Here is a 27225-nt window from a genome sequence, read left to right on the forward strand (position 1 = left end):
CATTGTTAATAAATTTTCTTTATCTGAAACTATAATTTAATATTTATGTATCTAATTTACATGTGACAAAGTAGCATATTCTAAAATTAGAGTGTAACCAGCAAACTATTAACTACTATAAACAATACCAAAACACAACTCAAACATATTTTAAGGAAACAATAGATACATTTTGGACTGGGGAAAGATTTCAATTGCAGATATTGTTTTAAATACAGCTGTTAATTATGTCTTGAAAAAAATTCTTCAAGCTCATAAGGATTTTCTGCTTAGGGAGTCCTGGGTATATACATAAAGACCAAGAGTACACTACCAAAAAGTCCCTTATTGGTTACTAGTAGGTACAGTAATAATAGTAAATGCTGAAATTGGGGAAAAAAAATCATTTTCAATATCAATGTTATATGATGCACTAGACAATATATCCCCTTTGAGCAGAAACTAGAGAAAATATCGTGCCCTTTATTATCTCTGTGGTTTCTTATGTGTAATAGACAGCGAAAGAATTGCACTTATTGTAACATTACAGTAAAGTGTTAGATTGCAGCTCACCTTTTAAAATATTAGTGGCCATAATACTTATGACAGGTTGTGCATTATGCAAAGATGAATAAAGATGTGCATTTAAATTAAAAAACGAGCAACCACTTACAGAACCAACAGTGAGGCTTAACATAACAAACATGCACTAACCCTACATTTATGCAAAACTAAGTTCTTCCAGGAAACTGTAACCAACTGTTGACCTTCCACAAAGGTAAAGGTTTTGTCCCTTGGTAATATGTTTGGACTTTGTAGTCGAATTCCAGTTTATTAGCTCATTGTCTGTAAATGTGCTGTTCCACTGTGATATCCTTTAGCTGCCCTTGAGCTTCTGCAGAATCTGCAATCTTACAGTCACTTTTATTTAAGGTTTTATTGAGCCGCAAAGTAAGTCCCCTTCAGTACTACACAAATAGGCTTCCTTATTCATCCTCTTCAGGTTCCTGTGGTAAAATCGGTGCCTCCTCCTTTAAACAAGCACTAAAAAACCCAAGGATTGTGCTGTAAAGGTGATATTTGCTTTTCTCAGAAGCAATGTTGTGACCTTCATCCGGGTAGATCTAGCAGAGGAGAAAGGAAAAAAGTAAATGGTTTTTTAAAGGCTTTTCAAATATTTAGGGCTCTAATTTTCTTTCTCTGATCTTCCAAATGTTTTAGATGACAACAGGATGATAACATTAGTTTTATGACATCAAGGAAAGCTAATAAAACTCAAAGTAAAACTCATTCTCTTGGAATTTGAACTTACATAAAACAACTACTGCAGTGGGATCTGCAGAAGTGAAAAAATTTATATTCTCAGTCATTGTGCTTACAACAGTTTACTTAGCTGGCATTTTCAATAGTGTCTAGGCATCCAAATCCTATTAACATCAATGAGGATTAATTACCTCGTGGTTTTAGGGATCTCTCAATATCCCAGCTTCTAAGTGTTCAGTGAAGAGCCTTTTTATTCATATTTTTAACTATCTTCCTATCTTATCTAAAGCCCATCATCCCTCTCCCGTAGGGTGGGTGTGGGCATTTTTATCCCTTAACTCAAATTCCACTGGAAATTTCTCCCAAGTGAGGCTGAACAAAAATCTGCAGGCTGAATGAAGAAATCCAGGCCACAGGGTTTAGGACAAAAGACTTGCGGTGGCCTGAGGCAAAAAGCTTCAGCTGTTTCCTCAAACTCAGGTTATCACAAGGTTGCATGAGAACTGTTCAACAGGGCTCTTCTGAGAGACCTCTGTCATTCCTAGGCCTTCACATCATCTCAGCTGAAATCACAGGGGCAGCTGGAACAGATCCTACCCCACTCAGATTTCACACATAAAGTCCTTTTGCTAAGTGATGCTAACCCTCTTGTTACCACCTCCTCCCTGACATGAGCTCACACGCCTTCAGTGGAAACTACAGGTTTACCTAAGCTTCAGCAAGGTCGAGGTTTGCAATGTGTAACATCAGAGAGAGTTGGAGGAGTGACCCAAACCCACATCATCTAGGATATTCAAGAAGCTTTAATGCGACCAGAAGCCTCAGCCAGAAACATCCACATACTCCGCAGTGGGTCCCGTGCAAGTCTGTACATCAGCAGCACGCCCTGTCCTGCTCTCCCCAGCCTGTCCCCCACAGCACCCTCACCCTCCGTACGGCTATGGAGAGAGGGAACAGCGCTCTTGCCTTTTAGCTGCCTTTTAATAAATTTAAGTGTTGAAAATAAGGGGAAACTAATTTCATGTGACCCAATACTTTTTTAGGTAAAAAGGGACTAAAGTAGTGATATCTCCATATTACAAAGAGTGCATATGGACTGTAAAGCACTTTGTATAGCATTGTAGGATAAACAGGTGGAAAAAAGAAAGATGAGAGAGAGGAGAAAGAGCCCAGAAGAAAAAGAAGAAGATACGGTTCTTGACGTCTGTACTAACTGAAAGGAAAATGGGATCAGAGTTCCAACTGCAAATTAGAGGTAACACTGGTGCATTCTGGTAGGGAGGGTCCTTCTCAGGGAAGAAATAGCAATATGAGGTTAAATGCTGAACTACGTTTATAGGAAATGTCACAGCTGCACATACCTGCATAGTGTAATTAACTCCAGCTTTTATTAGATGTTTAATGAGTTCTGCTGAGTGCTGGAAGTGGACTTTAGCTGCAAGACAACAACATTTGGATATTATTAGAAAAAGCTAAGCCAGTTTGAAATGCTTATCTGTTAAACAGCTTTGACTGAAAACATTTCCAGTCTCTGTAATTACCATATCTGAAGCTGACTATCTGGTCAGAAGCGCACAGCCCCACCAGTAACAGCGATGCAGGGTATAACAGCAGAGGTTTTGGAGAAGGAGCTGGAAGCCCCAGGGGAAGCCATGCTTTCCAGGCACTCTGTGAGGACTCCTCTCTCTACCCTTGATTTACACACACTGCGATAGTTTAGAGGCGTGTAAAACCATTCTGTTTGAACATCATGACAGTTTATAATTGTGTTAAAGGAAAGCGCGTTGGATTTTCTACTGCTTGCACGGGGTTATTACAGCCCACAGTTCTTTAGGTAATGGACTTTCTGCAACATATCAGTAACTTAATCTTTGTGTGGTAAAACGAGGCAACTTTATTACTATGTCCTAACCCTGCAAAGCTTAGGCTGCAAGCGGGCTGGGCGGTGTCACCAGATGTGATATTAAGCAAGGGCAGCAGGCAATCAGAGTCCTCGTCTTGAACACAATGTATTGCTCAGACATCTATCAGAGTCCCAATTCCCTCTAGCGTTGAGTTCAGAGGGGTAGAAATTGCTGCTGCCTTTTACAATCGGCAAAGTCTGAAACCCTCATGCCTGCTCAGTCACCCGGTATATCTCCTCTGTCCCCCTCCCCGCTCTCTGGGAAGAAACACTGGACAGCGTTTGCACCCCTGATTGCACTTGGGATCCATAACATGGCTTTGACAAGTTACACTAGGGTGACAGTCTGGTGGGTGCCATCCTCACTGTGCCAACCGTGTGGGTGGGCACTCTCACCTCAGCCCTTGTCAGTCCGAGGGACTTATCCCTCCAGACAGAGGAGTAAGAAACCTTGTATTATCCCCCATTCGCCAGGAAAATGCCAGGGCAAGAAGTATGCATTTAAATCTGTACAGAGGAGCTTGTTGCAGCACTGTAATTTGTGCCTGCATCAAAGCTCGTTCTTTAGACCTGCATCAGTTAAGAAAGTTCAGAAAAATACTCTGCAGTTAAATTTAAATCTGTAATTACAAATTACCTCTTGATTGACACATCTTATTATTCCATTTAAAGTGCTAGAACTTACTCTGTTTTACTCATTCTCTGTCTTAAACTACTGCTAAAAGTATGGGTGCTATTAAAAGGTTCCCTATAGCTTCAGCTTCAGATGCTTTGGGACTACCTTGCAATTAATTAGCTGAAAAGTTTAACTTCCCATTTGGTTCTGTACTTCACCAACTGTACTGATAATTCTTTCTTCACTTGCAGAATCTCTATGAATTTAAAATACCATTAAAAACGTATGTTGTTCTATTAATAATTCATATAATACCTTTCACTAGCAAGACGGTGGTCCACAAGATTTAAACAAATTAGAACATACAGCACCTAAAAGGTACAAATATTCAGCAAAGAAAAGCGTCATCAGTTTAGAGTTAGAAGTGGCAATTGAAATAAAATCAAAAATCCTATCAGAGGGATAATGAAACTAAAAATGTACTTGCTAGGTGTGTGCCTAATCAGTCTTTGAATGCCTGCGTATTAAAACCTCTGACTCGAAATGTAATTGCATCCGGAAATACTTACTATCGGCTGTCCCATGAACTATTAGCAAATCCGCTTCTTTTAAACCATGAAGATTGTGTAATACGCTGGATGCCTAGTAAATAAACACACACAAAGGTGTAAATGAATTGCATTTTAGGAGTAAACCAGTCATTTTAAGTTACTGGTTTATGTTAACTTACCTGATAGGTATTTTCCTCTTTTGACGGAATACCAAGGTATCTTTCTGAAAAAGCTGACGCTGTGAAAGTAAAAACAAGAACTTGTGAATTCATCAAAATTAGTTCTATTTTAAAACTCATCAGTTCTGACCTAGAGTCAGGAAAAGCTATTTAAGCTATGAAGTCAACAAAGAGATGTTAATTTAAAACCAGAATGTACCATTTAAATGTACCATTTAAAACCATTTTTAAATGGTTAAAAAAAAAAACCCAAAACCCCAAACAACAACAACAAAACCCCCCAAAACCAAAAAACAACCCCCAAACAGAACAAAACAAAAAACCAAAAACCAAAGAAAAGACTAACAGACCATTAAAGTAACCTGGTCTGATTTCCTGTGTATCACAGTCCACAGTCCATAGCCTGTGCCCAAAACTTCACATGCAGAACCAAGTATCCTGTGATTGAATGGCGACATGGTTGACATCATAAGGAATTCACCACTAACCTTAAAAGATCCATTCCTATTATAAGTCTTGATTCTTGATATACCTAAAGGATTCTTAGGAAATGGGGTACCTGACTGGATTTCAGTGGGAAATGGGAAACACAACTCCTTTGCAAAAATCAGTGGTGTTAATAATATTCTATCTGTTGCGTGTTTTGGTAAACTGTCCCAGTGTTAGCTGCCCTTTCATTTAAAGGAGAGAATGAGACAGTGAGGTGAAATCTAGTTGATATTGCTACATTATCTGCCCTTAGTTAAAATGAATAGTAGCTCCATGAATAAAAGATATTTTGAGTAGATTATCACACAGGTGTAGGGCAGGGAATACTCACCATACAACTTCATATCTGTAATTGGTGCCACCACAGCTCCACACTTGAAGAGCCGTTCGCTGGATTTCAGGATCATTGATGTAATGTAGCCACCGTATCCCTAACAGTGGAAATGATATTGAGATTTTTGTTTATTCATTTCTTTTTAGCAACAATAAAGTTAAAGGCCATTGTGCTAATCTGATGGTATCATTTTACAGTATGCATTCATATCTGCAAGAATTGCTTTTAAAGGAAATGCAAACCTACAGTTGAGAGCGAATAAAGATCTCATATGGCCTGGTTGTGATCTTTAAACCATGCAATTAATAATAATGAGTATATTTCAGTTTAAGCTCCATAATTCATGGCAGACTAGTGTATAATTAGTAAAAGATTTGAAAATTACACAAAAAAAACCCCAAAACAAAAACAAAGGTACGGCTAGACAGGCCTAGACAGGAAGATTTGTGCTTAGTTTTTAATATATTTAATGTAGATATTTGCTAATTACCAGGATACACTGAGCATTTTGCTGACAGGACAGACAGCATAGGTATGGGGGAAACCTGTGAACTGACTGCAGTATGTCCTCCCCCTGACACTTAAACCTTCACAGATTGAATCCTATTGCTATTAAAGAGGCTTCTGCTACAGCATTATCAAATATCCCACAGAGATGTACAGATCCTGCACTGTTTTGCAGAAATAAAAGCTATGCGTAGCCACATTGCTCAATATTATGCTAATCTCTGGATGCACTTCCCGGCTGCAAGAGCACCCATCAGGCGGCTGTGTTACAAAGCAGGGAGCACAGACGGCGTGAAGAAGCTGGGAGAGACGGGGCAGAAGCGGGGGAGCTCCCTCCTTGCCTCACCACATTTATCTGTCCTTATGGCACATCTCTTCATCATCTCCTCTGCAAAGTCTATAATACACCTCCCTGGGAAGAGTTGTGACACAAAAGAGAGTCATGAAAGCTTTAGCTTGAGACCACAGATTTCTTTGCAGTGACACTGGCAATCCATATCTGTACACCTATAATCATTCTAGACCCACAGAAAATGAAATTCTGAATTGTGGAGTCTGGGATCATTGATTTTCTCATATATTATGGGCTCTTCAAATTTCTCTATTTGCCATCTTTGTTTTCTCTTCATCAGTGCTGGTAAATTGATTTTTGCAGGTATTTTTTTGTTGTTGTTGTTTTGTGTTTGGCACAACACACTTCAGGAAGAAGAAATTATCCCATGACAGGGAAAAGAAAAATGTAAAACACCAGCCAACCCAAAAAAAGAATATTGTGCATCAAATGGTCACAGAGTTTTCTCATGGACTTTTTTGAATCTTGCCTGCTCCTGTTCTTTATGTCTAAATATTTAACGAATAGATGATTTCTGTGGAAGAATGGGAATATTTGAAAATCCTTTAACTTTAGTTAAGAAAAATAAGCAAAGAGGAGTTCTTTGGAATCAACCTTTAGTAAATGCGAATAGACATACTAAAGGAAATACAGAATAAGAGCTGCGTTTTCAAAAGAGCGTGAGGAACTGAGTTATCCTTTCCCATAGAAATTCCAGCCCAGGAGGCCAAGAGCTGCCCAGAATTGTCCACGTGCAGGAGCAGATTTCACCTAAGAAAGAATTTCTGAGTGCGCACGGATAACTTGTACAATTGTGACTTGTATAATAGCAACTTTCCTCTGCCTCTGGGTTCTCTACTTTTGCTTTTGTTTATTATTTTGTTTGTGTCTTTCCCAGTAGCTCCACAGCACAATTTTAATCCTAGGATAGCTATTGCCAGGTTATTTATTATTTATGGTTTAGTTCTCCTGGGAATTTTTCCTTTGTGCTTGTGCCCTTGCTTTCAGCCAGGCTTTCCAGGACAAAAACACTACACAGTGAGATCACATTTTTAGAAGCACTTCACGATGACAATGCAGAAAATAGTTCATATGTCCTGATGCAAGCATATATGGTCCCTCCTTCATCAACTGGACTTCTGTGGTTACAACCCAACTGCCGTATTTTCAAAAAGCTGGTTGGCTGTGAAGTTGCAACTTATTTTCAAGCTCTTTCTACTGCCATGACAAAAATGCAGACTACATGGAAACACAATTTGCTGTCTAACAGTTCAGAAAGGCCCTTGGATCATGCATCACTTGGGCTTGTACCCCTCCCAGAGATAAGCAAGATGGCATTGGCAGATTGCCTGGCAGTCAGAAGTAGGTATTTTCCACACTGTGCCCCTCTGGACAGTCTTGTTACTGTTGTGCCTAGCTTACATTACTGATTGAGGCAAAAATTTTATTTCTGTGTTGTTCTAAAACCTCTTAAGAGCTCTCTGACATTGTGCATGAGTCCATCTTTATGAGATCAGCATTAAGCAATTCCAAAATCATCTTATTTTCAAGTGAAGTGCATATTCTACTTCCATCAGTAAGCCCAATTTAAGGCATAGAAAGAAAAAAACCGATTTTTCCTATCACATTGTTGTACATAGTAAAAAGGAAATGAGTTTTAAAGAAGATTTTTAATTGACTTTAAAATAAGCAGAGTGGAGGAAAATACAATTAACCCTAGGAAGCTGTTAAATAGATTTTTTTTTTTCCTAATTCTAAACCTGACTTTTAAATTTTATGAATTTTTGTTTGACAGTAGAAAACAACTCTGAGAGGTTAACTTGGAAAGGATAAATCTCCCTGAATTCAAAGCAGTGTTGAAGCTTACTGAATTTCCCAGTTTTTGTTCTTTGTTTTCTCACATTTCCAGTTTTCATTCCTCAATCTTTCTTTCAGAAAATAAATGCAGGAACACCATCATCAATAATATTTTGTGAAAGAAAAAAATTTTGGGGGTAGCCTTTGGCATGTATGTGAAACCATGTTTACATGTATGCTCTAAGGTAACTGTCTCATCACGTCACTGTTAGGAAACAAGATACTGCTGAATCTCCTACAGAAAACAAGTGGAAATTTTCAAGTAGCAATGAAAAGAATTTCTGAAGTCAGAAACAAGTGAGCAATTCAGGGTACTTAGTGATTTCATTTCAGAAATAACATTTTTAATCATTTGTGGGAAGATATGGAGAAGCATAGATGCTTATATGCATGCGTACTTTCATATACATTGGCAACAGGCACTAAAACGTGAATAGAAATGTGTGCCATGATCATCTGGTGGATGGAATCAGCCCTACTTACACATCCTCAGCTGAAAAATCTCTGGCTGCTGCCCTACGAACCAAATACTGGTTTTGATGCTACTGATATTCTTGCAATGACAGTTTCTTTAGCTCAAGGAGTGTGTCAGCTCAAATCTTTGAGGAAGGTCACTGTCATGTGGAACGCTAATAATAGTACTTCATTTTCACTACACTTCACAAACATTAACTAGTCATCAAAATGTGACCATACAGGAGTTAAATATCAATATTCTCATCTTGCATTCAGACAGAGACACACGGGTTAAATGCCTTGCCCGAGGCCATGCAGCAAGTCCGTAGCAGAGTGGGGATGGGAGCTAAGGGGTTTCATAGTGAAACGCATGCTGCTCTTATAACTGGTGATTGGGGGATTTGTCTAGGTACTCGATCATGGTTTGTTGTTGCTTTGAGGTCAAAGGCACAAAACATCTTCATTTTTAAGAAAACACTTTGTAAAAAAGAAAAAAGGTTGCACATGCTAGTTCATAGAAGAAGCTGCAATTACGTGGTGTTTCTAATTGCTGTTTTTTAATAGACATCAGTAAAATGCTAATTAGTTTGTTACTAAAGGTTAAGCTTTTGCCTTGTTCTCTCTCATGCTAGAGGCAACGACACACCACACAGTGAAGCCAGCTGACAAAATAGCAAAGGCAAGATTTCTAGATGGTGCAAAAAAGAAGTTGTTGACAGTACCGTAGGGTTGTTACTCAGATAACTTGAAGGGTCGGTAAGACATTCAGATACAAAAGTTGTATTAGAAGGATGTTGTCAATTTAACTGCAGCCCAAATGTAAAAGTGTAAGAAACAAGCTTTCACAAAACCTAAGCCCATATTAAAAATTTCTAAAGAAAGATGTTTTTAACAAATACTTTCTCCTGCAGATTCTGAAATGCAAATACTGCAGTACCATAAAACTGATCTGACTGATCTCAAATACCCATTCTGAGAAAAAATTAATATACAGAACATACAGTAAATTATGGAAGTTTTTTTCGCCTATTTTAATAACTGAAATTGTCTTAGGAAAATAGATAGATTTATTTGTTTATGAACTGATAGTATTTTCTTAAAGAATCATGATGATACATCCTGCTATTTTTGCACATTACCTTTCCAAATATACTCAGTCTCTTAGGATCAATGAAAGGCTGTTTCAATAATGATCTGAAAGAAAAAAAGTTTTTTTTTTACTTTGGTAAAGTAAAATGGTGAATTTTACTTTTTGAGTCTAGTATGTAAAGAAAATTATTTGTACAGTAAGGAACTGTCATACATGCAGATCAGGTAGAAGAACAAATTACACCAATAAAAGTATTATTGCACTGGGAAACGTGATTTGCTTTCTAATTCCTTCTGTATATGGCAAACAGTTGGTGTTGGACTCATCTCACCTAACTTTAGATAGCTGAATTTGAGCATCTTGTCTAAATTGCCCATTTACATCTGCTCTTCAGTTAGAGAAGAGGGACACCCTCAAACAGACGTTCTTCCCACCCATGTTGGAAACCTCTCTCAGTCTGAAGAGAATCACCGTCCAGAAATGCCAGGATTTTCCATGAACCAGAGCTTAAATGACTGGCTTTGACCAGGTGCCTAGTTTTTTGATAGCTAAAGGAAGGTTAGATAAATGCAACTTCTTGTATCAAGATAACTATCCAAATAATTAATTCCCTCATCAAAGCCATTAATCAGCAATGGTCAATTTTATACAGAAAAGAATAACTTGAGGGCAAAATCCAACTGCTTTTGAGGACACAAAACCAGTTGCTGTACCTCCTCTCAGCCAAGAGCACAATCCCTTTTTCCCATGCAGTGCATCCAAAAAGAGACCAGATGTACTTAATATTTGAGCAAAGAGCTCAGATCTTACAGCACAGCATATGGCCAGCTTCTGATGGCCCTTTCGCAAGGGTCACCTGAACGCATGCAAGATGAATTGCTCTGCTCAACGCAGCCCATTCCTGACCAACACGAACACTAGGAGCCCTATTGCCCAGGTACGTTATGTCAGAGACAGTCGCCTACTCATGCAATGGTTGAAACATCAACCCCTTTCAAAAGAAGAAAACAAAATCTGACTTAAAATATGTTTTTCCTTGAGAATCCCTAGAAAAGTCCATCCAGACCTTGCTATTAGCCATTTTGACATGTGCACCCTTAGTAAAGAGTGTTGTCAAAGCCATGTGTGATTACTCCACAGAGGGAAATGACTCTTTCTGCAGCTGGTGGATTTCTATCAGTCTAAGAATAATAATGCAAATGAGAAATTTTGATTGAGGCATTTGCCCAAATGTTGCTCTTATTTACACCATTATAACTCCATTTGCTTTATCCGATTACTCCAGAACTCTGTGGCGGAAATGGGAACAGCATCCTATCATATAGGCCTAAAATATTGTAACACAAATGCATTAACATGTGTGCTGCAAGAAATTTTCCTAAGGAATACAGACAAACACAAATTAGCTCAGATAACATATTTAGATTGCACACAGAAGAACAGCTTTATCCAAGAGAAGTGCCAACACAAAAAGCAAACACCTCTTTGACCTTTAATTTGCTGTTTGTAATGAAAAGATTATTGTTTCAAAATTTGCAACTGCATTAAAAATAAACATTAACGGTATTCACTATGCAAAGAAAACATCTTCGGCAGTTTCAGTTAAAAATGCTGGTTCATCAAGGTGGAAGCAGGGTAAAAGAGAAGAAAAATTTGCACATACGTACTCTACAGCTGCTATTTGGTCCTTCACTTCCACTGATCCTAAGCATCGATGGACCTCCTGTAGAATCTTAAGGCCTTGAAATCCACTTCCTCTGCCATCAAATCGAGCTACGATGACATTATCAGAGTTGACAAGCACTGAGTCCCAGTCAATGTGAAACTTATCTGTAACCAACTGGCTGCCTGGAGCTTCATCACTGCAAATACCAACACACCAGACAGAAACGAAGACTATATTGACAATGTGATGCACTTTGCCGTTCTCCGATATTTTATTTAGCCTAGATGGCAGAGTTCAGTCGGTTATGCAATCCTGTTGAATTATTGTCACTTCCATCGATACCATCACATTAGCTAGTGCTGGTATCCCTGCAGTAGTAGTAAGTGAAAAAATTTCTTTAACTTTATAACCACTATGTTGCAGTGTTGCCAATACTTGAATATTCTTTATAGAAAGAAACAGAAAACTAAAGCACGTAGTGCTGCTTACAGGTTAATAAAGTGAACAAGAAAAATAACATAATCACTAATGGCTAGCTCAGTTCTGAGAAGGCTCATGTAGAATTTGTTAAGTCACAGTAAGCAGACAAAAAGGAATATTCATTCAGTACCCTGATTACGATTATGTAGGATATATGATACTATTAGGAAGGATTTCATCTTAGAAAACAAAAATAATTTCATTATTGTATCCTTGAAAGAATTTTTTGAAATAGGGTACAAAGAAGACTAAAATACACGTTGGAGAAAATTATATTTTCTCCATTCAAATTCATAGCAAGAAATGGATGCAGGCAGAAGTGATAAGTTTATTTTATGACTGAAAAAAAAGGTGGTTTACAGCAGAAAAGGTGGAATAGAATGGGAGAATGCAGTCTCTAGAAGAACAATAAGCATTTTCCATTGAAGCCAAATACACTATTTTCCTTCCAAAGAAAATAAAATGTCAGTTTTAAAAGGGAAGCTTGTCATTATTTTTCCCCCAAGATAAACACAGAATAAGAGAGCAGGCTACCACGAAGGTGTACAAAATGCAAAATACTTCTATGCAGGCTGCAACTGCCAGTTGAATGCAAATTAAAATGTAAAAGTGTCTGTGCTGGCTATATGGAAATTAGATTGGACAGTGTCTGTGGGAATACCCTGTCTAAGGTGAAAGAAAGATGAAGACAGAAATTATTATTTTGCCAAAGAGACTTATATAAACCTGGGGGGAGGAAAGAGAGATAAAAATCTCCTACAATAACTACTGTCTTGTATGTACAATAACGTGCTGATTCAATATCTGGTTTTGGCTGTGGATAACATAGACCATCTTCAAGAAAATTGCTCTATTAATTAGCAAGCATGTGTTGAATACATATGTACTCAAATTCAGTCAGACCTACCTACATAGTTGCTGTATCATGCACTGAAATCAGGATTACTTGGTTATAGACTCAGTCACAATATGTGTCCTGGTTTCAGCTGGGATAGAGTTAAATTTCTTCCTAGTGCTGTGTTTTGGATTTAGTATGAGAAGATTGTTGATAACACACTGATGTTTTAGTTGTTGCTAAGTAGTGCTTACAGTAGTCAAGGACTTTTCAGCTTCCCATGCTCTGCCAGGTGCACAAGAAACTGGGAGGGACATAGCCAGGACAGCTGACCCAAACTGGCCAATGGGGTATTCCATACCATATGACATCATGCTCAGTATATAAACTGGGGGGCATGGTCCAGGAAGTAGCGATCGCTGCTTGGGTATCAGTCAGCGGGTGGTGAGCAATTGCATTGTGCATCACTTATTTTGTATATTCTACCATTATTATTATTATTATCATTATTATTTTCCCTTCCTTTTCTGTTCTATTAACCTGTCTTTATCTCAATCCATGAATTTTACTTTTTTTTTCAATTCTCTCCCCCATCCCACTGTGTGGGGGGAGTGAGCGAGCGGCTGTGTGGTGTTTGGCTGCCTGCCAGGTTAAACCACAACAATATGTTATGCTTGACTCGCCATTATCTTGTGCATCAAGTTTATACTTGGCTTCATAAAAAGAAAGGAAGGGCATTTTTTTGTTTGCTTAACCAATTCAGTTGTGATTACACTAACTGCTAACAATGCCGAGCAATGAATTTGGAAATACTGATTGTCAAGTGAACTCTGCAGAAAACACACGTTTCAGTAGTATATTATCATTATTATTTACAGTAAGAACAAGAGCAGAACAGTTCTTTCAATTTATGCTTATTGTACAGAGCAAGGTTTTCAGAAACACTCTACATTGACATAGGTGCTTTCAGAGAGCTTTTACCACTACTTCCAATAGAGCAGCCTCAGATCAGTTCTAATTTTTTTTTAAAGTTCTTCCAACCTTCCACAATAAGATAATAGGTCAGAAATGTCCTTGTCTGGCTAGGTATCTTTCCAACAGTTTAATGCACTCCATACAAGTGAAAATATCATGAGTCAGGCTGCTTCCCTCCCACCTAATACAAGAACAAAACAAATACAGTGTTAGCATTTGTTTTATACATGTTATATATCTAGGTTATATATGCATGTGTGTGTGTGTATATATATATGTTATATATCTAGACACTTGGGAACAGGGGAAGAACCGTTACAATTGTAAGCCTTTCTCTATACCAAACAGTGCTTAAAACCAAAAAGGGTTTTAAATGAAAGACGATACCCTCAGATAATTTCTCCTATTAAGAAAGGAAAAACAGACAGAACCTCAGCAAGATTCTCGGTGGGCGAGAACTGACTGATGTTTTCCCAAGCTCCTTCTCTGGAGGGCATAGCTGGGCTACTTTTAAGCTCAGACTGTAAATACTATACATCTTCCACTCCTGCACGATGGGTTGTTTGACGTATTGCTTTTGGAAGCAATTTTCCAGTGGCTAATTTATTTCAAGAATGTCCATATAAGTAGTCTGTGACAGGCATTTAAAGCCATTTCCATTGAGGTACATGTCAAAATTCCCATTAGCATCAAAAGGTCTCTTTACTCTTCAGTTGCTACTATACAATGATACTGATTATCTGAGGTGTGCCTCTGTCCTCCACAGAGAGACAGCATATATTCTATGCACCATTTAGGCCCCACTTTTAACCTTCTAAATGGGGCTTCTGCAAGGTATTAATCCTTTATGCAAGTTTGAACATCACCCTGAGGGCTCTGTAACAAAGCAAGTTTGTTACTACAGTGCGATAATAGATGCACAGCCTGATTTGTGAAGTTTGTCCTGGGATTACAGCTATCACAAAGGTCAGTTTTTGTTTTATGCTCATCACTACTTACAGCCTAATTATAACTAACTACTGTTCAGTGGTACTGTCTTCATAGAATTATTTTTTGACCCCACTAGTAAGCCTGGAAGAAAGTCCATGCCATTTATGCTTCGGTGCAATACAAACGCAGAAGTCTTCTTCCCACCTGACTATGGTTGGCCATAAGGGAACCATGGACTAGCCAAAGCACTACAGCAAAATTGAAGCCAGCACTGAAAGGGCTATATGAAGCTACAGGCTCTTCAACATACCTCAAGGGTTCCTTAAGGAGCATCATCTCCAGAGTCAAACAACAAAAGCAGAATGATTCGAATGAAGACTATGCCTAATTCTTCCCGATTAATTTTTTTCCTTGTAAGTGACAGCACTTGCACTTTCTCTTTTTTATTTTTATTCCTAACTTTCAATGTTCAGAGCTGCCTAGTGTGTGTCTTCGACAGCGACTACACTCAGATTATGAGTCCACCGTGGCAGCGCAATTGCTGACAACTCGGGCATACTGCTGAAGTTCACCATTGAGGTACCACTTAAATAGACAGAAGCCATCAATAATATAACAATATCATTGACCTTAGTGGGTAATATGCTTCTTGCAAGGCAGTCACATACACGTCAGACTGTCTGGAAAAAGGGGCAGCTCATCGTAAGTTCATACATTGCTGAATCTGTTCTCTCAGATTCTATAACCAAAAGCTTAAACTAAAGTCTCTGTTCCTGACTTGAGTTACAGCCTACAAGGAATAATACAGCGTTACCAGAGAGGCTGTTCCTGCTGTACTCTGAGCAATACTCCTCTGCCACTCTGCTATCACAACTGCAGCAAAATTTGTTTTGCACCATTTAAAAACTAAGTGGCAAGTTTTTAAATAGGAACTTCAGAAGTTATAGGGCTGACCAAGCAGCAGGGGAAACAATTTAAAAAGATACATGGCAAATAATTGCTATTATCACTGCTTAATTTCCAGTGCATCTCCTTCTATTTCTGCAAAACAGTGGATTTGATGCAGCATATGGAAAAGGTAACTTGATAGTGAATATGTGAGAAAGACTACAACTCAGAGGATAAAATCTATGCAAAGAAATATCACTCAAAAGTCATCTTTTGCTTATGGTGAAAGTGAGTGGGGAAAGAAGACCATTTTGCAAAACTGGTGTAATAGAAAAATCCACTTCATTTTCAGATGTCATGAGCATCTCTTTCACAAGCATCAGCTTTCAAGCACACCCATCATTACTGGTCGAAAATCAGGGAACCTGAATAGCCTCAAACATTGAGGACAGAAAACCCCAAATGTTTTCTCTCTGTTCATATACACTGTTTAGGTATAGCAGACTGCAACTAGAAACAGATAATGTGTTTACAACTCCTCCCCGCAGATATGGCACAAATTAAAACACATCACCAGAAGTGATTCCATTACTAGGGTAGAATCATGTGATAGACAGGACTGAAGTAGATAGCATAGTACAAAAAATAAAATTGTTATTCTTAAAATATCTTTCTGAAACCCTTGAGGCTTTGAAAATGCAATTTTGAGAACAAGAGATGTAACACTGTCCTGCGCCATCAGAAAAGGAGGTGATGTTTTGAATCTCCTCTTGTCTTTTTCTAAGGAAGATTAAACGAGCATTTTATTCACGCAGTAAGATATGTAGTGCTGTGGGGGAAGTGGGAGTAGGGGAGGCTGAAAGAGGATGGATCTTAGCTCAACGATTCCCCAAGCCTTTTTTGGGGACAAGACTGAAGAGAAAGGGAGTGAGCAGATCCATCGCTGCCCGTAGCACCATTTCACTACAAATGAAACAGCTGGAGTGAGCCTCCAGTCTATCCCTGTTTTAGCCTAAGCTAAATGAATTCTCCCTCTAGGCCTCGAGAAATATTACAAAGTTCAAAGAATGGGGAAGAAAATCTAAAAGAGTAAAAAAGAAAAGAGTGTCCATCAAATACTTTGATGTAACAAAACCACAAAAGAGCAGTAAAATACTGCCAGGCTCGGCAGAGGCAGGATGAATACAGGCATGAAATGGAGGGCTTGCAAAGCAATTAGTGAATCAGTCACACAACTTAGGGATCCCCCAAAAAAGTGAAATTTGCTGCTGTTTTACAGAGGAAGAACTGGCCAAACAAAAAGGCCTTCAGGGATGTCCCCCTTGCAAGCATATCGCAATCAAAGTAGTGGAATCCACCACATATTTTTACACTTCACCATGTAGCCAAGCATTGTTCCTTCACTTGCAACAGCTGCCGGTTAAAATGACTAATATCCTTTACAACAAATGAAAGGTATGCAAGACAGCTATTAATACACAAAGTGTTACCGTACCTCAGATCTCAAATATTTCCCAATACTTGCATTATGCCTCTCTTTTAGTCTTTTAATGAGTTATTCCCAAAGCTGTAAAAAAATCTTCACTTCCAATCCTACTGTCTTATCTTGCTATCAGTCCCGAGAGTGTATTAACTGGAGGCATAAACAGGTTTGATTGCCTGTGCAAGGCCTAAAACTTTCATCATTTCAATAACAGGTGAAGTGATTCCTGTTTATTACCAAAATATAAGGAAACAAATAAACAAACAAACAAACAGAAACCTCTTGGTGACAATTCACTGTTACTTTGGAGAATACCTGTTTGTTTTTCCCCTCAAAGATCAGAACAATCTCTCCACTGATTCAGTTTTACAATATCCACTTACATATTGGACAATTTTAAATAGTGTTAAATAATAAATGCTGACATTTAAGATACATTATCTACAGATTTTGAAGGAATGAGGTTAATTATGTTCAAGAAAAAATAAAGAATGATTATCACCTCTCATTTTATTATCCAGATTAAATGCCAGAGTCTTTACTTAATCATTTCCTGTGTGTTAACCAAGGAATGTATCTTCCAACTTTTTTAATGAGTAAGGTGAACCATAATGAGAAAATCAAGGATCTGAAATTTAAACTTTGATCTTAATTATATAGAAAAGAGATGATAATCACTCTTTCAGGCAATTAGTGTACACCTCTCTAATCTATAGCTACACTGTATGTATTATATCAGAAGGAAACTGAGTGTGAAGTGTCTTAGTGGTTTAGGAGAACAAATGGAAGAAAGAAGAGTGTTATAACCTATTTAGCATTTTATGGCCTATGCATCACAATTCTGGAAAGAAAAATAGTGCTAGCTGACATAACTGGTTTCTACATAAGACCTATCTGTTAGATAGTCCAGCCATACAGATGGACATAAATTTTAACACAGCAATACAATGATCTTCTATTTGAATGTTGCAGCATGCTTTGCAACTGCTAATGGATGAATCTTCACAAAATCCTTATGGTGAAGGTTACAGGATATTCAGGGCCTGGTCCTTAAGTTGAGCTTGTGTCTACATGGAGCTGTACTGAGTTCACACTTAGGTTTCCCATCAGGACCAGAATCCACTGGTCCAGGCTCCCTTCCAGGATTCAGCCTTAACACTCAGACACCTGGGTGCCATGTGCTGGAAGTTCAAATTTATCTGCAGGCATCCTTGCATGAATATAGAAGCCTTATTATAGTCACGCACCTTTGAAATGGTTACTAGCTTTCAGTGATTTGAAAAAAAATTACCAAATAATACCAAACTCTCTCGCCTTTATCTATTTCCAAATTCTGTTATCATAATTGTAACCCTATTGATCCAAACAGCACACTAACACCACACAGAAGCAGTCGCTGCTGATAAAAATTTACAGCAAAATTATGAACCTCAGCCAGCAAAAAACCACTTTATTCTGAGCCAGCGAAACCAGCCACCAGCACAAGAATTCTGCAGACAGAGAAGAGACCACACAGGCAAACCAGATGCTGGCAAAATGTAAGACACAGGGAAGATGAATCTTCACCAGAGGCTTGGGGTGACGCTGAAGCCATCACTGCAGCCAAACAGCCAGTCAGAGCCTGTTAGATCTTATATGCCGTATTTACCCTCCAGCTTAGGGGACAAAGCCTATATGCACTTAGAAGCTTATATGCACTTAACTAAGCATTTAATTTGCACTGCAGAGACATATTAGGTGAATTTCAGTTTAAACTCACATTCTCTTTTCTTCACCTTCCTTCCTTCCTTCTTTTGTTCCTTCTTTCCCTCCCTCTTTTTCTTAAGTCCTTGTCAAACTGCAGTACTACTGAGATGGAAAGCAAAAGCCACTTCATATTTGCTAATACTTCACTCTTCCAGATACATATCTTCTCTTTATTATATACATCTTAAGTGTATGCTGCCTGGATCAAGATGTTATATAGAATCTCCTTTCCAAAAAATGGATATACAATTAAACCAACATTCTTACCAAGGACATTGGTAAGCATTCTTTTTCAAACTTTAAATAGCTAGAATATAATGATAATTGTGGCTGAGAATGTAAGCAAGAAAGTAGGTGCAGTGGAAAATAAGAAAGGCAGTGCTTGTTATCAGCCACTAATACAATTCCTGTCGAACACTTATAGCAGTAGGAACAGGGTTTCTCAATTAGTCCCAACAAGACCACTCTGGGACTCAGGAAAGTCAAATATCTGGGAAATGATACTATAAATACAGTATTTCCTGTAAAAGCTATATATTCTTCTTGGACCTGAATACGTCACTTTTTTTTTTTTTAAATAGTACTTCTGATAATGAAATAAACCTTAAGATACCCATTTGGAGTTGTGTGGGTCAACAAATTACCCTCTGCACGCACACAGATTTCCAATCGTTTTTTGTCAAGAGGTAGGCAGAATTTATTAGGCTCAAATAATCATCCCGCAAGGGAACCTTCCATAACTTCAGTGACAGTTTTCAGTTTTTTATCTCATTCGGGGACATCTTTAACTCAAAAAAGGATTGCTGGCAACCTTACTTTAAAGTCTGTAAAAAGCTGCTGAAGAAATGTAACTTCTTTCTCTTCTACGGAAGAGGGGGGGCACAACACATGCAACATTACATGAGCCAGGATAGATTTCAAGTTTTCAGTTTCGTACTTTCATTAGTCTATAGGGTTTTCTAAAAATAATTCCTGTTAAAGCTAACATTGACAATTCAGTATCGCAAAGGTAAGGATTTGACTAAAAACAGGCAAAGTCTCCATATTATAAATGTAGATACCACAATCTGTATTCGTAAGTGGATGAATTTCTTTTTTATCCAACATGCACATCATAAAAAAATAAAACAATTATAAAACATGTCCATACATTATGACTTGGCCACATTATTTGCTCACTGGGTACTGACAACTTCGGTAAGTTTAAATTCAGACCTTGCCTCAATACTGTTATCAGTTATTTCAACTCTTGATATCTAAAAATGTTTCATAATAGTACTTCCCTAGCTTTTTTTCCCCTTTTCCTCTCATTTTTGGCCGTGGCCTTCTCCAGGTCTCTGATCCTTCCCTCCTGTCTTCTCTAGGTTCTACATGAGTTTATAACTTCATATTCTACCATAACTGTGTATAGCAGATTATGTATTTACTAGGATACTTAAAAAGGGAAGCGTTACACTGCTAACACCTTAGTGTTTCCTTACTCTCAGAAAAAAGAACACGCGCAAGCATTTGCAACTCCCTGTAATGCTGCTGGTGTCAATTCACAGAGTCAGTTTGCCTTTGGCACACTTAAAAGGGCTGCTTAAAATATAATCATGCTTCAAGATCATGCTAGCAAATACTGCAGAAATAAAATAATCCATGTGTCCTGTTTCTCCACAAGAAAAGAAAAACGTGTTCATGAGCCATTTAAAGAAGAAAGCCTCCACAACTGCAGATAAATACAACTGAAAAACCTGAGTTTTAAACACAAACTGGACTTAAAAATAAGCAGTTTTATGCCTCTCTGTCCTATGATCTAAGATCTGATCTGAGTAGAGGAATCTGGGATCACTCAGCAGCTCAAACTTGTAAATTTGACCTCACATACAACAGTAAGGCTCTCTGCTGTCACTAAGGGGAGGTCTACTCCAGGTGATACAGCTCAGCTGTATTTTCATGAAATCGCAGTGCACTCCTACACTTGTGTTAGTGAAATTCACACCAGTTCCATCCAAATGGGACTGGAAGAAGATCTGTAGGTACAGGAAAGCCCTCTACACCCATGGCAGACCCATGCTGAGCTCAGCTGGAGAGCAACAAATGATGCCCTGAGCTGGCCGTCACTGATTTTCCTAGGTAGGCTGCAGGTACGCTCATGACTGCTCTCTTCCTCTGCTATATATTCTGTAGATGTGCAACTTAAAGTCTGACTGTCTCTTAAAGAAATACACACTATTTCTTTTTAAAAGAACAGTGCAGGTTGCCAGGGAGTACCTCCTTCCTCCCATAGAGGTTTTCTACAAATGTCAACAGACTTTGGATCATGCCTATAATGCCTTCGGCCATTGATGCTCAAAAATATTTTTTTCTTCTTTCCAGTGTTCCTAAAAGTAGTTTTGCTTTAAGCATCTGAACTGAGCCCCTCTTGGAAGCTCTACCCATTTCTATCAGGGATAAAAAGGGAAAAAAAAGGAGCATATGCTCTGAATGAGATCTTCTGTGGGTAGCGATCAGTATGGGTCCAAGAAAGACTGCAGAATTACTCCCACCTACACCATCAGAAGGGCCAGTGCCTCACGTACATAAAAACACAATGAAGCAGAGCTAGGTTTGACAAGCTCAAAAAACCCCCAGGCATCTCTAGCAGATTGCACCTATAATAAAATCTTCCCAAAACCAAGCCTTTTGGTTTATCAACTCAAATCCATGAAGTAATTTTCCTATGCAAGATAAGAAAACATTTTCTAGTTACAGAGTTAAACGTTTTCTATGAAGTAGTTTTTCATTATTTTGAGTGATTCTACACAGATACTTACATTATTAATAGAAGGGCATACTGGTTTCGATCCGTGAAATCTTTTGGCAGTGACAACTGTAAAGGGAGTTCTTTTAAGAAAAGAGCAAAACATTAAAGGCTGGTAGTTACACAGATGAAAAACAGTAACATTGCAAGAAAGCTTTTGGTTTGTTAAAATAACATTTTGCCAAATTTACCGTAATCCTCAATGTGAAGCATTTTAATTTCAGTCCTGGAATTCTTTTTCTTAAAAACAGCTTCTTTCAACACAGCATTATTTTCCAAAATATAAAACTCTGTAGAAAACAGGAGGAAAAAGCAAGTTGAAAGGTACAGAGAATCATCACATCAGAGATAAATCAAGATTCAAAAAAATTAAAGGGAAAATGCGCAATGATAAATCTTGTAAATGAATTCCTTCTATAAATACTTTTTTTTATAATGCAACTGCTTTGCAATTCAGGAACTGAGCAATCAGCTTAATTCAAAACATATACATCTATTCCATTTTCTGGCTTCAGTAGGCTTTTGTTTTCGTTAAGCACTAACAATAAAATTGCTGATGAACAACATGAGTCCTAGTATCCCTGACAAATACTAACAGCAGCTGTTACAGGGAAAGGGTGGTCTGCTGGGCAACATCCTAAGCCTCAAGCAGGCATCCTTTTCAAGCTACATATTCCACGTCAATATTTAGCCAGCACAGCTCTACTAGATCACTGCATGTCCTCCTCTGACTTCTGCACTTCAACCAGGAGCAAGACTTCAGTTTGGCTTAAAGCTGCAGACAGATTTGAAGCAAACCTTTTGCACATGAAAGAATGATTAATTAATTTTTTTTAAATTTTCTACTCAAATTACCAATCTTGCTTCCAAAATGTAGATTTTTTATTAAACAATAAACCCTCCACTTAGGGCCAAAACAGATAATCTAAGGAGAATGTTTGTTCTGGGCAGTCAACCAAAATGGTATAATTATAGTCTGAGGATGGAATAATTGAAGTAATCCTTAATCATTCTTTTATGAATTGAAGAGGATAATCTAATCTTGCACTGAAACATTAATGGTAAATTATGTCTCTTATTATTTGGTTTCTTGTTGTTACAACAAACAACGTCCCTCTATCCTGACTTGCTTTGTTTTCCTCTAAGATGCTGCACATAAATCTTTTTTACAATAATTCACTATCAACAGTATTTTAGATACAAGTAAAAAAGAGCAAAAGTCTACCCTCACAGAATTGAGCAGCTCTGCAGAAGTCAATTAATTTACTTTGAGCAGTAATAACTACCCCTCATCGACTTGGATAAAACTCTCTCCCCTTGGTGTGCTATGGCACTCAGCTTTGCAAATACTATCAACAATGACATTAAAAAAAAAAAAAACAAACCAGGAAGCCAAAGTGCAGGCATTAATTAACACCTGGTAGCATGATACTATTGATCAGTATGATACTTCAACATGCAATGTTAGGTCCACTGTTATGGCTGAATAGCGGCTGGCCCATGACAAAAGGGATGCAGACAAATACAGTTCAGACTTTTGGATTCTGGGAAAAATTCTGAGGATAATCTATTGAATGAAATTAGAATAGATAAGGATTGGTTTAGTGGTTTTGAATGGAAAGATGTCCCCTTTCCTCTAATTTACACCTTCATGCTACGTGGAGCCATAGTGGAGTTGGAGATAGCAGAGTTGTTACCTCTACTGCACCAGAGAAATACTTAAGTGAGGAAAATTCTGCCATTCAAGGACAGTCGTCCATTACAAAGCACCTCAAGCAGCCAGGAAACAACAACAGATTTGGTGTCAATATACAGAAAGCAGTGAGTAAACCTTGAAAACTAGAGGCATTGAATACCCTCCTAAAAAGCCTTTATCCTTGGATTTCCCACCATTGAAAATGTCAGTGCAATTGCTCTGATTTGAGAAATGTAAGAGGACTAAGTTCATTGTATGTAGGTCAGATTTTATGATCAATTGTCCAAAGACTGTACCTTACTTCAAGATAATTGAATTGTAACTTTAAAAATATCTCTAGAAATACAGAAGGTGTATCGTAATGGCAGCATAATCTACATAGAAAGTGAAATGGATGAAGACCAACCTGCCATCTAATTAACTCAAGTGTAAATAGAAGATGAATGATATGCACTTAGCATGAAACATATCCAAAAAGCCTGGGAAAGTTCTAGCCATTTGATTAACTTCTTTCCTTATCGTTTGCAGATGTGGATGTTGCTAAAAGGTAATTAATAGAACTTTATATGAATCAGTCATCTTTCAGTTTTCATTTACTTACTTACTTTCCCCTCCCCCATGCTCCCCAGATCAATCAAGGATGATAATAAAATATACCTATTCCATAAGGAATACTCACTTGCAGTATTACTTGTACTGTGCACACTAACAACTGGAACGTCTGGCCCTGTTTTGAGGAGAGAAGAAAAATAGAGGAAGTGTAGGGTAGTTAGCACTCAGTATTTCAGTCAATAACAAAGAATGAGAACACCAGTGACCACCAGGCCAGATCCTGGAAGCCCCGTACACGTTTCCCTTCAAACAGAGCAGTAACCCCACTGCTGTCTCTTGGGAAGGACTACAGTACCAACAAAGTGTGAAACGGAGACTGCCTTCTGCCTGTTCAGCAAGCAGTCTAGACCCCTGCACCTAGAAGGAGCTTTTTTTTTTAAAACTCCATGTTTTAGCTAGAAGTGAAGAATAAAAAAATTACAGAGGCACTTAACGGCACTGTCTAAAATACAGCAGTTTGACATTCAGCAATAGTAACTTTAGGTTGACTGGGAAGTGAATTAATGACAATATTACCTTATGTTTTCTATGGAAAAGCTACAGAGGTGTTGAAAAATTATCACATATTTCACTTACTTATCTGCTTAAGAAGCTCCTTCGGTACCTCAGCTCTGGAAGCCCAAGAGCCTCATGGTTAAATCTAGGTGTAAGGTAATCTAATCTTATTTCATGGTAATGTCAGATGCTATATTTTTACTATACCACTGAGAAAGTAAAAGCACCGAGAATAATTCTCCACATTAGTAAGTACTGTGCAAATGCACAAGAAGGCATGTGAAACTGGGGTGACCAAACATTCAGCATACTCAGAAGTATAGCTGAGATCGCTGTCCCTGCTCTGAGGACTCCCACTAGTGTAAACTGGCAAAAGAAAATGTTGTGTCCCCACCCCCAACACGGAATTTGTACACAGGAAACTTAGTTTTATCTCAGTGAGACAAGAGTTTGAATTACATGCAGGCAGATACCATTGGGCTAGGAAGGATGATGCAGAAAAGCTGAAGTCCCTGAGGACCCCATGGCAGATAAAGGCATGGACCCTCTGAAATTAGGAGTTCAGACTCCTCTTTTTTGGAGAGAAAAAGATTCCCTTTGAGAGCAGTTCAGAGACAGAGCTTAATTTATGTGTTTTGAGTCATCCTGAGGAGGTTGTCTCTCTCAATTAATTATGGCATGAGCCTAGGGAAACTTAAATACCTGAAATAAATAGCATGATGCCATTCACAGCCTCTGACAGCCTCCAGTGAAGATTTTATCAATTTCATTCTCTGCCTCAAGGGAGATTATTGACAAAAATCTTACAGGTAGATTGCTGACAAATCAAAGCTTTCTGCCTTAGCTCTTCAAAAGATAATTTCTTCAGCTGTCTCTTTTCCTTTGTTTTGTTTTGTTTTTTCCAGCTCTTTTTACTTCTTCTGAATTTGTCATTTTGCTTTGAATTCCAATTTAAGAAAGACAGGTTTTGGAGGTGAAAGCATTGGCATTTTCCAGGCCAGCTCTATTTGTCATACTAAAAGATGGAAGGATGATGACAGATTTTGAAAAAGGGAGATTACGGTAGATTACAAAGCCGATCAGAAAAGAGAAAGACAGACTTGTGTTACAGCTCATCAGAACTAAGCACAGCACTTGGATTTCCCATTGACCTCCTATAACTAACACTAAATCCACAACTTATTTCCTGCTGCATAAAACGGGAAAAACAATTGCTCCCTTTGTGAAGTATCTTATTTGAGCGGAGAGATTAACATCTGTTAGTGTTTATGAAGTGCTGAAGGAAAAATCCACAACAGTGTGGAAAATAAGTGTAAAGGACACGCTTGCCAAAACGGAGAGGCTGTAAAGCCAGCCCTCCATCTACCAGGCTAGAAATAACTCCTCACTCAGGAGAGTCTCTGGAGGTGGATACAGCTGGTATACTGAGACAGATCTCCTGGCTGAGGGTAACTAAGAAGGAAAAACTATCCTAATACAGGTGCTCACGGGTAAATAGGAGGTGGAAGAATTGAAACTTGTATAGATCATGCCAGTCCAGAGTCCCTCAAAGATTTTTCTGGGCAAATTGCTTTTGCAACAATTCAGCCGGGCTTTTTGTTGTTGGAAAACAAGTGTGCATGCACGTAGGTGTGGTGTCATCTGTCTTCTTGAAGCAGTTTACCTCGTACTCTTACAAGCAACTCCCCGCAGAAGAGTTTTAATACCTGCTCTACGGTGATGTTGCCATCAACTTTCATACTGTCAAATATCCGCCCCACCACAGGCATTTTGCAGAGCTGTGGTAGTACACGGAGGCCACGCTGCTGCCATAATTGTCAAGTTCTGACGAAACACAAAGGAACACCTCTGAATAACCCCAAGTTGACAACTATACATTAATGTTAGAGGTAGGAAAACTTAATGACGGTGTTTTATCATCCCTGCCCAACACCTGCAGCTTAGAGCAGTCTACTGGTTGTAACTCAGTGGAGTGTAGGTTTAATCCTGGGAGGATGATCTACAGTCTTACCAGCTCAAACAGAAAACTGCCATCTCCAAAGTCACTGAAAGTCATGAGCTTGTGAGTAATTTCATGTGCAACCTCCTACTGGCGTCCGCATTTTTGTATCAAAGGAACGTGTTAAAAATCACAGGCTGAACATACTTTGCTAAAATAATAAAAAGAAGCTATGTTTTTGGGCCCTAGCATATTGCTGATTCAGGGCAAATGAAATTCCCAATTTACCAACCCTCCCTCTTGCAGGAATCTGAGACTTTCCCCATAGGGACTATGTCAAGTACAAGGGAAAATCCTGCTTAAACCATGAGGAGCTCATTACTAGTGCAGTCTTTACTCAGATAAGGGCCTCAGGATTAGCTCCGTAACTTCTGCCGCAGCTTTAACCATGTATAAACCATACAGTTGGTATTTTTTTTTTCTAATCAGCTATGTATTATAGGTGTACTTCCACAAAAAAAAAACCCACAACCTTATTTTAGACAATATATATTCATAGTTTGTTTGTTTGAATAGATTCAATTCTCAAGCAGGCAGATATTTTATTTTTGTGCAAAAAAAAATGTACAGTTGCAAAAGAAATAGAAAAAGTGCATGCAAATAGAATGGGCTATTCACATGTATTTCAGATGAATTGTGTTCTACTGTTTTCAATCTGATGCTAGTTGAGCAAAAATAGTGGGAGAACGTTGTCTGTAAAATACTGGAAGTTTCAAGGACAACAGTCTAGCTATACACTTTATTATTGATTGTCTCATGCTTTTCTGAACCTGTTTTTATAATCTTACTTATTTATTTCCTGGGTGTAGGTAATAAATTTCTCAGTGTCAGATGGTTCTAGTTTTCTGTTTATACATACCAACTCTGAACCCAATTGATGCTATTTAGTGCTACCGGAATGTAGCTAACAATAAAATGCTAAAAGTTATTTATTGCAATTCTATTGATAAAGAGGATCTGTCTATGTGGATTAAATCATACCTGTTTTTTGGTAGATACTCACATACACATATATATACACATATGTGGGTGAGTGTATATAGATATATATGCCAGCAAAACTGCTACCATGGACTTCCG

General features: G+C 38.2%; 1 protein-coding gene across 1 annotated transcript; it reads right to left on the reverse strand.

Moving 5' to 3' along the window:
• Window positions 1–25915, reverse strand: DPP10 (dipeptidyl-peptidase 10 (non-functional)). The gene is made up of 11 exons (XM_009574586.1): window positions 25810–25915; window positions 23719–23766; window positions 21535–21633; window positions 21357–21426; window positions 11223–11417; window positions 9605–9659; window positions 5312–5411; window positions 4492–4550; window positions 4331–4403; window positions 2604–2677; window positions 1–1103 (listed from the first exon to the last, which is right to left on the reverse strand). The coding sequence occupies exons 1-11, from the start codon at window positions 25913–25915 to the stop codon at window positions 966–968; spliced, it is 1017 nt and encodes a 338-aa protein (XP_009572881.1). The 3' UTR covers window positions 1–965.
• Window positions 25916–27225: the final 1310 nt, after the last annotated feature.

The sequence above is a fragment of the Fulmarus glacialis genome, unplaced genomic scaffold (assembly GCF_000690835.1).
Source record: "Fulmarus glacialis isolate BGI_N327 unplaced genomic scaffold, ASM69083v1 scaffold50853, whole genome shotgun sequence".
Classification (NCBI taxonomy): Eukaryota; Metazoa; Chordata; class Aves; order Procellariiformes; family Procellariidae; genus Fulmarus; species Fulmarus glacialis.